We start from the raw sequence: 11,914 nt of genomic DNA, 5'->3' as shown, positions 1-11,914 counted from the left end.
CTTCCTCGTCTACCAACCTCCTCTTCTTCGTCATCTTCCTGACTCTTGTCCTCTTCTTCTCGGTCTCCCTTTTCCGACTCATGCCCCTTCCACTTATCTTCTTTTCCATGCGCTGCTCGTTGGGGCTCCTCGTCTAAGATAAAACTCGGGATATCAAACTTTTCCTCTGACTCGTCCGGAATAGTAAAATAAATTTTCTGCAAGGCCTCCTCCATCGTACTCTTTCCTTTCTCTGCTGGAGTTGCCGCCTTGCTCCTCGTCCACCTACCTGCTCCCCTGTCTTGGTTTTCCGCCATCTTACTTGCCTTCGTTAGTTTGAATTTCCTACTGCTCGCTGTCAATATGCTTTGGTTCTCTCCTGGTATCTCCCTTTGCTTCGTTCGTCTGCATGCAAGCCCTATATGATTCCTGCTCTGCCACCTTTCCTTCTTGAAACTTCCTTGCTGCCTGTCTTCGTCATTAATACCCACTCCATATGCTCTATCATGATGGGAAACAATCACGGTCTCGCTGACGACTCCCCCTCTCCTCCTCGGTACCTTAGCCATTTTTCGCCTTGGGATGATCATCCTTCCCATGGGTTGATTGATCCATTCTGATCGATCATTGATTATCCTGTCTTTTCCCCTCCTTCCCATAATCTGGAGGCGTCTAATTATACCTTTCCTGTGCAGTCGCTTCATTATGATCCTGACTTAATACATTTTTTAATTCGCTCCACCTCGGATCATCCTGTAATAATGTCCAGCTACCATCCACTACCCTGTTCGGTCCTTCACTTCCCCAATTTGCCAATAGATCAGCTGCGCGGTTTCCATTTCTCAATACGTGGTTTATTATCGTATATTCTATCCTACTCAGCAGTCCCTCAATATCCTGTAGGATCCCTGCTGTCCTCCAACTCTTCGTTACATGATCCCAGCTCTTCCCATCCCTTAATTTCTTTAACATATCAATCGTAATTTGGGAATCTCCTTCGATTTCAAGGTTCATATACCCATTTCTAACTGCTATCCGGAGTCCATGGTGCACTGCCCACAATTCCGCTTCGTTGTTCGTCATCTCCCCTCCCCATTCAGCATACATCCACCGTGTATCACCTCTGCTATCCCTGAAAATGCCTCCCAAACCTGCTTGTCCCGGGTTACCCTTTGAGGCCCCGTCGAAGTTTAATTTGACCCGTCGATCACCAGGAAGCCTAAAATAGTTGGGGCTCTGTATGCCATTTCTGATCTTCCGCTCTGCATTAGGATAGATCATCTGAAATTCCATATTCAGTTTGGAGACGATTCTCTGTTCCTCCGGGTTCAACCTCCAATCTTCTTCCTCCCACACTTCCGACAAGACTGTTTCTTTAATCGACCTACATATTTCATCCCAAATTCTCGATTCTTGACAGCTTTTATCCCTAAAGATTCGTCGATTTCGCTCTTTCCAAATCGCCCATATTACAAAACCTATCGCCAGGTTCCATATTCTCCTTACAACTTTGCTTTGGAAATTCCCCTTTCCCCATTGAAGCAGAGTATTCCTGATGCTATCTGGATCCCTTTTTGTCATACCAAAGAGCACCCTAATTTCTTCCCATAGGCTCTGAGTATATAAACATTTGTTCAACAAATGCTCCTGAGTTTCTATTTCCTTACTACAGAGATTACATCTTGATGGTCCATTCATTCCTCTTTTCTGAATATTGTCCCATGTCAGGATCCTCCCTCTGCACACCAGCCATACGAAAAATGTTACTTTTGGCCACCATTTTCCTTCCCAAATCTTTTTCCATTTCGTTGGTTCCTCCTCTCTTTCCTCTTGCGTTTCCCAGTAATATGCTTCTTTTACTGTGAACATGCCCTTCATCGCTTTACCCCAACGCAGAATATCCTTACCTTCTCTGATCTTGATTTTCCGCGATTCTATTTCTCTGTTATACGCTTGCCCAGCCTCCTGACTTATATTATCATCCCATTCCTCCGGTCTTTTCCAAACTCTCCATATGTCGTTTAATTCTTCTCTTTTCCAATAGTCCCTCACATGTTCCATGCCTGCTCTTTTCGCTTTCTCTTGGACTTCGTGAAGAGTTTGGATCCTATCCATATGACCACGTTGTTGCCAACCGTCCTCCCAAAATCTTGCTGAGCTTCCTTCACGGATTTCCCAAAAGGCAAGGTTCCTAACTATATCCCTGTTTCTACTTGCTAAATCCCAGATCTGTGATCCTCTTGGAGTTTCCTCTATTCTTAAACGCCCTTCAGTTGTATTAGGCATGCCATATTTTTGATTCCATATTCGTTTCCACACATCAGTTCCCCCCTGGACCCATCTCCACCATAGTTTCGCCCCTAGAACCTTATTTACAATTTCAGGGTCTCTTACTCCCAGGCCTCCTTCTTCTTTCCTCATAATTACCTTCTTCCAGGAAACCAGAGTCCATTTCTTCTGTTGCTTGGGACCCCCCCAGAGAAATTTTCCGAATATTTCTCTCATTTTAGCAAAAACTCCTTTGGGAGCAGCCATAATGGACAGGTGATATATGGGGATAGATAATAAGACCGATTTTAAAAGGACGATTCTGCTTGCAATATTCAACAATCTGAACGACCAACTAGCTAATCTTTTCCTGATTTTTTCCAACAAATTCTGCCAATTTTTGATCCGGTTAGGGTTTATATCCAGTTGGATACCCAAATACTTCGTGGGTAACTCACCCTTTCTAAAACCTAGAACTCTGGTTAAATGATTTTTGATAGACTCAGGCGAATTAAATATGAAAGTACAAGATTTATCATTATTAATCTCCATACCTGATGCGTTCATGAAGGCTTCTAAGACCTGCTTGAAATTCCTCACCTCCTTCAGCGACGCTTCTCCAAATAACATCAAATCATCAACAAACTGTTGATGTGTGATGATCAGATTATTCCCCCACAACCTTATTCCTTTGATTCTCCGTTCGCTTACTTCCTTTTTGAGTTTTCTACTTAATCCTTCCATAGCCAAGATAAATAAGAACGGAGAAATTGGGTCCCCCTGCCTAATTCCCCTGGTAGCATTAAACGTATCTGTAGGAATACCATTGACCAAAATTGAAAAATTCGGAGTAGAGATCATGCTGACTATCCATGCTATCCACCTGCTCTCAAAACCATAAGCTTCCAAAACCGCTCTGAGATAGTTCCAGTTCAATCGATCATAGGCCTTGGATAAATCCAACTTCATTAGCATCCCTCTCTGTTTTTTCACCTTTAGGGAATGTATCACCTCCTGAGATACCACTATACCATCCAGGATTTGCCGACCCTCCACAAATCCAGTCTGTTCAGGCGCAATTAAGTTAGGTAGGAGAGGTTTCAACCTTTTCGCAATCAAAGTGGATATAATCTTATAGATGACATTACACAAGGCTATTGGTCTAAAGCCCTGTGGCTCCTCCGAGGTATTACTTTTAGGAATCAAAGTTAAAAAGGTCGAATTTATTCCAGGCCATATTCGCTGTCTCATTCGTGATTCTTCCACGGCCTCCAATATCTCCTTTCCCATAAAATGCCAACTAGCCTGGAAGAATTCCACTGTATACCCATCCGGACCTGGAGCCTTGTTCCTGCTCATATTCATCACTACTTCTCCTAACTCCTCCATGGTCACTGCCCGCATTAATGCCTTATTTTGTTCCTCAGTTACTAGTCTTGGTATCTCCCTGCAAATATTATTTATAGCTTCTTCTCTATCCCTTCGATTTTCTGTTAAGATCCCTTTAAAGTAATCAACTAGAGTCTTTTCTATATCCTCCTGTTCTATGACTCTTTCTCCTTCAGCATTTTTGATTGAAAAGATTCTATTCCTCTGCCTATTTTGGATCATGGCTTGATGGAAGAATTTTGTATTCCGTTCTCCTTCCCTTAACCATTTTATCCTTGATTTTTGTCTCCACAGAATCTCCTCTTGTTTCCTTCTCTCTTCCAACTGGCTAATTATTCTTCCTTCCTCCCTACTCTTCTCTTCATCCCTTCCTTCCAAGATTATTTTTTGCTGGATTTCCTCCATTTCTCCTTCTAATTTTAGCTTTGCTTCCATAATGTTCCCAAATTCTTTCCTATTCCATTCTTTTATTCTCTTCTTAATTTCCTTAAGCTTCAATTGTATAGTATGCATTTTCCCGTTACCCCTGATATTACTCTGATTCCACCAATCCTCCAATTTCTTTATGAATTGTGGGTCTCTAAGCCAGAACGATTCGAACCTAAAAGGCTTCTTCCCCTGAACCTTCTTGATATCAATATCTAATCGTATGGGCCAATGATCAGAACCAAGGCTAGGAAGAATTTTAGCTTCAATAAACACATCGCGATTCAAAATTTGCTCTGAAAGCATAAATCTATCCAATCTAGAAGCAATTTGATTCTGCCCTCCTCTACGATTGTTCCAGGTATGAACCCCATTATTTGTCTGAATATCTACCAACCTCAGGTCCCTAATCATATCGTTGAACTCCTCCATATTCTGGTCCTCCCTCCTTATTCCCCCTCTCTTTTCGCTTAGATCCCTTATCATATTGAAGTCCCCTCCGATTATCCACGGGGTATTCGGAATTAAACTTCTCATAGTGTGGATATTCTTCAAAAAATCTTTCCTTTCTCTATAATTATGGGGTCCATATACTCCTGTGATAAGGATTCTTTCCCCCATCCCCACTAATCTAAACAGGCCTGAAAGGATTCTAGGCAGACTAAACCAATTTTCAAAAATTACCTCTTCCGGGTTCCACAAGATAGCCAAACCCCCTGCTGTTGCTACTGCATCCAAGGCCATAACCTCGTATCCTATTTTCAATTTCTTTACAATTTCTGCCAGCTGCTGGCTTTCCATTTTCGTTTCCTGAATTACCATAATGCTTGGCTTATCTTTCTTCACTCTTTCTTTCAAATATCTCTGTTTCCCTTTACTATTTAATCCCCTGATATTCCAACTTGTAATAATCATTTAAAACTTTTTAGAAGTTTGTTGAAATACCTCTGACAGAGGTATCACCCTTCCTGAATTTACTAGAGTCTCTCCCACTGCTTGGATTGATTCATTTAATGTTCTTCTTCCTTTTTTCCTTCCACCCTTACCCTGGCCATCCCCTTCTAGGCTTTGGGATTCCTGATTTCCTGGTTGATCTGGCCTGTTTTCGGTAAGTCCTCCTTTCTTCTCCTTATATCTTTGAAAGGTTTCTTTATACAACTGTTTCTCTTTCTCCGGGATGAATCTTTCGTCCAATTTTTTCCATTCATTAAGTAATTTCTTCATTATCTTTTCTTCCTCTGTACCCACTTCTTTTATATTCTCCGTACCTATCATTGATTGTTCTGCTATATTCTCTTTTCTTCCTCCCGTTTCCGCTTCATTCTCTCTGCTTGGGCTCATACTTTTTCTTTTTCCATCCTTTATGATTTCCATTGGGGTTATCTCAGTAACCTTCTTTACCTGTTTTTCTCCCTCCAACTCCTCTTCTTTCTCTTGAAGGATTTTGAACTTGTTTTGACTCTCAATTGATGAGTTTGTCTCCTTGAATTGGGGTTTTGATGTTCCCGGAATTGGCTTCCTTCTCCTCTGTACCTCTCTAAATTCATTTTCCTCCCCTTCAGGTCCCTCTTCTTTCCTTATTTCCTCCCTGTTATCCTTCTCTGCCTCCACTGTTCGATTTTGTGGACATTCCTTTGCGAGATGTCCATATACATGGCATCTCCTACACCTGAACGGTATATGTTCGTAATCTATGGGCTGCTGCCATATTTCATCCTGATATTCAAGCTCAATGGATTCCGGTAAAGGGTCTGCTATGTTCATATATACACAGATCCTTGCATAAGAAGTATATTTTCCTCTTTTCGTCGATTCTGCCACCTTTACAAAAGTACCAATCGAATTTCCAATTCCTTCCAATATTTCAGGATCCCAAAATTCATCCGGTAGCCCAAATAATCTGACCCATATCGGGGCTGCCATTATTTTCTCCTCATCAGGGTTGTATCTATCTTCCCAATATCGTGTGAACAAACCCGCATTGTTCATGAAGTGCGGTCCCTCCTCAAAAACCCTTTCCTTATCCTCTAGGTTTGCGAAGATGACTGTAAAGAATCCCTTAGCCCCCAGTTTGAGATCTATATGCCCTCTTGGTCGCCATCTCTGCTGAATCCATCTCGTGAGGTCCCTTTCAGATGGCCAGTATCCTATAAACTTGCAGATTAAAGCGTGATCTCTCATATAGCAGCGGTAATTCTCCAATTTATTATTTGGAATCACATACCGCGGCTTTTTCTGTGCCCTAGGAAGGCATCTGTTTACCATTCTTGCTTGCCATTTATTTCCCATAACTGGAGTTTCCCTGCTTATTTCCGGCCTTCCGCCTTGCCCATCTGCGTTCCCTGAATTTCCAACCATTACGTTTCGGTAGGAGGGGATCTCTCCCCTCCCCTGCCCTTCTCCCATTACTTCTCTCAGTCCTTCCCAATCCTATATTATTCTTCAATCTTTGCTTAAATCTTCAAATTTACCTGGCCGTTACCTATACGGTCGCCTGCCTTCCGTACTCCTCCTCGGTCTGTTCTTTCTTCGCTGGGAACTTACGTCTCTGAAACCCTACCGTCGACCCGCGTTCGAATTCTTTCCCAAAACCCCCATTGCTCTCTCAGATTATAATTAATAATTAGATGAACCTTTTCATTTCTTGAATATAGCTAAAGTTTATTTATAAGTTTAAGGAATAAACTTTAACTGTTTGGCTTCATCACTTCATGCCCAACATGTTTTCTGTCATATTATTGAATAATTAAAGATCTCCATATCTCTTAGGTGTTTGTGATATTGGTTTCAGAGTTTTGTAGTTATTTTTGTTCTAACTTCTGAACCATAACTCCAATGTTTCAACTACTGCCCAAGAGCAGGAACAAAACTAATTTGATTTGGGACCAAAAGGAAGTGTTCTCTTTGGATTTGGCTAGGCAAACACAGTCAATCCCAGCCAATCTAGCTTCTCCATTTTCGTCTCTCAAGCCAATCATTTTTTAATATGTGTGACAACGATATTCTATTATGGTACCTGGATTTTTACGTCTTATCACTGTATTGTCTTATCGTTTTATTTTCTCTGAAAAAATTGCAGCTTCAAAATTGCCATGTGCCCAGATCGTCACAATAAACGTGTCACTTGATTCTTGATGTTGTGAAAGCAATTCATGGTTTTTTGTCTTCGTGGTTTTCTTGGATATTAAACGTGTGAAAGAACCCATCTTCACGCACACAATCAAGTTGTGAATGAGCTCTGCCTTTGGAGTTTCTACAGTCGAATACTAGACAGGCCACCACAATCTGAATACTGAAACCACTGCATTTGTGACATCCATCTGAATAAATGCCATGTCTTTGCCAACACAGATCTGCGTTCTGACTTGGAATACTGTGAACTTGAAGTTACTCCGTGGGATGAAATGGCTTCAACATCAAAGATTTTTCCTCGTCAAAATCATTAACTTCTTGAGTTGTTGCATTCAGGTTTGCTAGGACCTTCTGTTGTTCACACGAGGCCTGCAAATGATTTTAGATATCACATGACATTACCCACTCGACATCATCGTTGATGTGAAGGAGGTTATCCTACCGAAGGAACCATGTGCTGCAAGACAATTTAAATGAGACTTAAAGTGGAGTAAACGAGATGCGAAAAACTTTGTGTAGAAAAAACCACGTGTTAAATTTTGATGGGAGGGAACCACGAAAATAGAGCGAGATGATTGGATGGGCTGAATAGTGTTTGCCAAACCAATTCCATAAATAAAACACCGTTCGGCATAATTAACTAGGATTTTTTTACAATCATTTATAATTAATGGTTTGTAAAGATATTTACGATTTGCATGAATTTTCTAAAAATATATTGTCTAAAATAATTTTTAATAAATGACTCGAACTAAAACTAGCTACTAGATGAGTGATATTTTAATTGACACAGTCCAAAATTTGTAGCTTTCACAACACCTACAAAATCTAGATTGTTGTTACAGAGAACATACCATAGGCCATTGAAGTTTGGCTACTAAATTAATTAATTTAGGACTAAATCACATAGCACAAACAACGAGTAATTTGGTTCTACTCAGGAGAACACAAGAAGGGATTAAAATATATTTTTTATTCATTCAAAATGCATTGTTATAGATAAAAACTCAGATTACATAACAACGTCCTCAGAGCACTTGAAATTCCCATGCTGCTACATAACAACTAAACACCTTCCTAACTCGTACAATAACCAATTGCGCTCTTTGAAATTCATGCAACAACCAAACCAACGTCAGTAGTCTAACAACCAAATGTCCAAGAGTTGAGAGGCAGAAGCAAAAAGTCTAAATGCACAAAAAAATGGTTCCTTTCCTTCCTTGTTCTCGCCATTTATCCTCATGCTATTGACCTCTTCATATTCCACTGAAACAAATCACTTCCTAGACTGCCAACCTCTTCATTTTCTAAAATTGAACCAAGTCACCTCTTCTTAACATGCAAGCAAACCAAATTTGTAATTTACGTCTCATTTTGGCAGTGTGTCTAACAAGGTTTTTCCTATAGCAACGCAACCAAACAACTGTTGATTTTGCATGTGTCAACAACTCCACGCAACATGAGTATAAACACACCATCTTAGGAGTGTCAATAACTTGAGAGTAGTCACGACTTTGATAAAATGTAGGTATAGGAGTAGCAACAACTTTTACCTGGATGTATCAATAATTGACATAATAAGTGTATCAGTAACTTAAAACACGTGAGAGTGACAACACTTATTAACGAACTCAACAAAAGCTTGTTTTGGTTAATGAGGATTGCCCGAGGCCAAGGATGCTCCTGCATCAGACAACCTTGGTAAGAAAATATGAACTACCGACTCATGTGGTATTTACTTTAGAGATTGAAGTCCCTTGTAGGCATGCTAGATTGCTAAGTCACCCACGATGCATATTCAGATCCCCTGTTTATCCATTTGACCAAATACTCTAGATACTCCCTACAACGAGTATTCTTTCCAACCTTGGTAGCTCGGATTTATTCCACTTCTTTGACAGGTTTGACTGGTAACTATTGTTTCAACTCAACGGGTGTACCTATCTCTTCACTGCTTTATCCTTCATGAAACTCATATATATCAGCTACATTGAATATTAGAGAGATATCCTAGTCTCTTGATAGCTCTAGTTTGTAGGTGTTTTTAGAATTTTTTTTGCATGGGCCTATTTTCATGTATTTCAACTTGTTGTAGGTACCCTTGAGAAATATTTCTTTCCGTAGATGCACCATTACTGACTCTCCTTCAGTGAAAACATTTTCCCTTCTTTTCAATTTTTCTTTCTCCATATACCTATCATTACTTTGTTGCAATCAATTCTTCACTTGTTTGTGTATTAGCTGCAAGTTGTCTGCAAAATCACTTGTATTCACACTCTTTCTTTCCCCCAAATGTGGCAATTGTATCAAGTCCACAATACATTTTGGTGACCACCCATAAACAATTTGAAATTGACTCTTACTAGTAGATTTGTTCGTCGAGTCATTGTATGCAAACTCTTCTTGCACCAAGACCATACCCCACTAGTTGGGATTTTCACCACTCAATCCTCTCGAAAAGTTCCCAAGCCTGTTGTTCACTACTTCAGTCTATCCATCTGTTTGCAGATGATAGGAATAACTGCATGACAGTTTAGATCCCATCTTCTTCCACAATGTCCTCCAAAAGTGACCTAGAAATCTTGTATCTCTGTTTGAAGTAATGGTTCTTGGCAACCCATGAAGTCTCACTACTTCTTTGAAAAATAAAACAACCACTTCAGTAGCATCATTTTCCCTGTTTCATGTTATGAAATGTTGCATGTTTGAAAACCTATCTACAACAACCATCATTGAATCATGCTTCCTCTGCATCCTTGGCAGTCCCAAGGTGAAGTCCACGCTCACATATTTCGAAGGACTTTCCGGTATCTGCAATGGAGTATACAACCCTGTATTTTGATTTCTACCTTTGGCTAGTTGGCAAACTCTACAACACTCAACAAACTTTTTGACATCCTTGTTGATGCTAGGCCAAAAATACCTCTCATTTACCAATGTCATGGTCTTATCCATGCCAAAATGTCCACCTAGGCCTCCACCATGTAACTCCTTAATAAGCCTCATTGAACCTTTAGGAATGCACAATTGCTGATTTTTAAATAAAAACCCTTCTTGGATATGGTAGTCCAAGAACATGGTTCTGTCCACACTCCAAGGTGCTTTACAAGTTGTCCAAGCTTCTCCAAAATCAACATCTTTTGCATACAACTCCTTCATGCTTTCCAAACCTACCACTTCTACTGACAAAGTGTTGAGTAACAACACTCTCCTACTCAAGGCATATGCAACTTTGTTTGACTTTCCAAACCTATGCTTCAAAACAAATGTATAACTTTGCAAGAATTCAACCCATTTAGAATGCCTTTGATTCAACTTACCTTGATTGTTGATATATTGTAATGCCTTGTGATCAGTAAATAAGACAAATTCCTTCGATATCAAATAGTGTCTCCACGTTTTCAATGCTTGCACAACATAATCAAATTCTTGATCATATATGGAATACTTCTTCTTGGCATCATTCAACTTCTCATTGAAGAATGTTATTGGTTTGCCTTCTTGACTTAAAACTACTCCAATTGTTGTCCCACTTGCATCACAGTCAACTTGGAATACTTTATCAAAGTTTGGAAGCACCAAAACGGGTTTCTTCACCTTCCTTTTCAAATTTACATATTCTTTCCTTGTTGCTACTGTCCATTTAAAAGTTCCTTTATTCATGTACTCATTAAGTGGTGCACAAATATCGTTGAAATTCCTAATGAATTTCTTGTAGAAGCTTTCCAATATATGAAAGCTTCTCACCTCAAAAGTAGACTAAGGTGTTGTCTAGTCCAAAATAGCCCTCAAGTTTTTAGGATCCATCTTCAAACCTTCCTTGGAAATCACAATTCCTAAATACACTCTCATCCTCCTTGAATGTACATTTCTTCAAGTTGATCAACAACTTCTCTTCCTTCAACCGCTGCAACACTTGCCTTATGCGTCTCAAAATGCTCCTCTTTTTTTTTGCTGAAAATTAAAATGTCATCTAGGTATATCACAACAAATTTTCCCAAGAATGGTTTCAAGACCTCATTCATGAGCCTTATGAATGTGTTAGGGGAATTATTTGGCCCAAATGACATAACCAATGATTCAAACAATCTGTCCTTCATCTTGAAAGCAATTTTACACTCATCACCTTCCCTAATCCGGATTTGATGATAACTACTCTTCAAGTTGATCTTTGTGAAATATGCAGCCCCACTCAAACAATCCATAATATCCTCCATCCTTGGCAAGGGAAATTGGTGTTTGATGGTTATCCTATTAATGGCTCTAAAATCGTGCACATCTTCCATTCATTTCTCTTCTTTAGAGTCAATACCACTGGTACAACACATGGACTCAAATTTTCTATTATTAGTCCTCTATCAAGTAGATCCTGTACCTGCTTATTTACTTCCTCATTCTTTGTTGCAGTCATCTTGTAAGGTGCCTTGCTTAGTAAGTTCAATCCCAAATCAAGTCAATCTGATGAGAAATACTTCTCATGGGAGGTAGTCCTTTTGGAAATTCATCAATAACAATCTCCTTGAATTCATCTAACAAGGATTTAATTTCTATCGGGATGGTTCCTAATTTCACTTCCTTTGGCACAACCTTTGGAATCACTACTAAACATAATTTTACCTTTTGTTCCTCATTCACAAATTCCTCGACTGAACACAACATGATCTTGCGATTACATGTGCTGGTACTTCCACAAATTCTGATTGTTACAGTTGTATTTTCC

At 39.7% G+C, this 11,914-nt stretch overlaps 2 protein-coding genes across 2 annotated transcripts; both read right to left on the bottom strand.

Moving 5' to 3' along the window:
* Positions 1 to 651: 651 nt before the first annotated feature.
* LOC149243837 (uncharacterized) lies at positions 652 to 6,420 on the bottom strand. Its single transcript, XM_089371326.1, has 2 exons — positions 5,008 to 6,420; positions 652 to 4,872 (listed from the first exon to the last, which is right to left on the bottom strand). Exons 1-2 carry the CDS (start codon positions 6,418 to 6,420, stop codon positions 652 to 654), a joined length of 5,634 nt encoding a protein of 1,877 aa, XP_089227452.1.
* Positions 6,421 to 7,449: 1,029 nt separating this feature from the next.
* LOC149243836 (uncharacterized) lies at positions 7,450 to 10,857 on the bottom strand. The gene is made up of 3 exons (XM_089371325.1): positions 10,129 to 10,857; positions 8,670 to 8,747; positions 7,450 to 7,563 (listed from the first exon to the last, which is right to left on the bottom strand). Exons 1-3 carry the CDS (start codon positions 10,855 to 10,857, stop codon positions 7,450 to 7,452), a joined length of 921 nt encoding a protein of 306 aa, XP_089227451.1.
* Positions 10,858 to 11,914: the final 1,057 nt, after the last annotated feature.

Source organism: Pinus tabuliformis, chromosome 8 (assembly GCF_031772625.1).
Source record: "Pinus tabuliformis cultivar Carrire ecotype Pingquan chromosome 8, CPIR1, whole genome shotgun sequence".
Taxonomy (NCBI): Eukaryota; Viridiplantae; Streptophyta; class Pinopsida; order Pinales; family Pinaceae; genus Pinus; species Pinus tabuliformis.
Note: the sequence above shows the minus strand (reverse complement) of the source record. Positions and strands in the feature narration are given on the sequence as shown.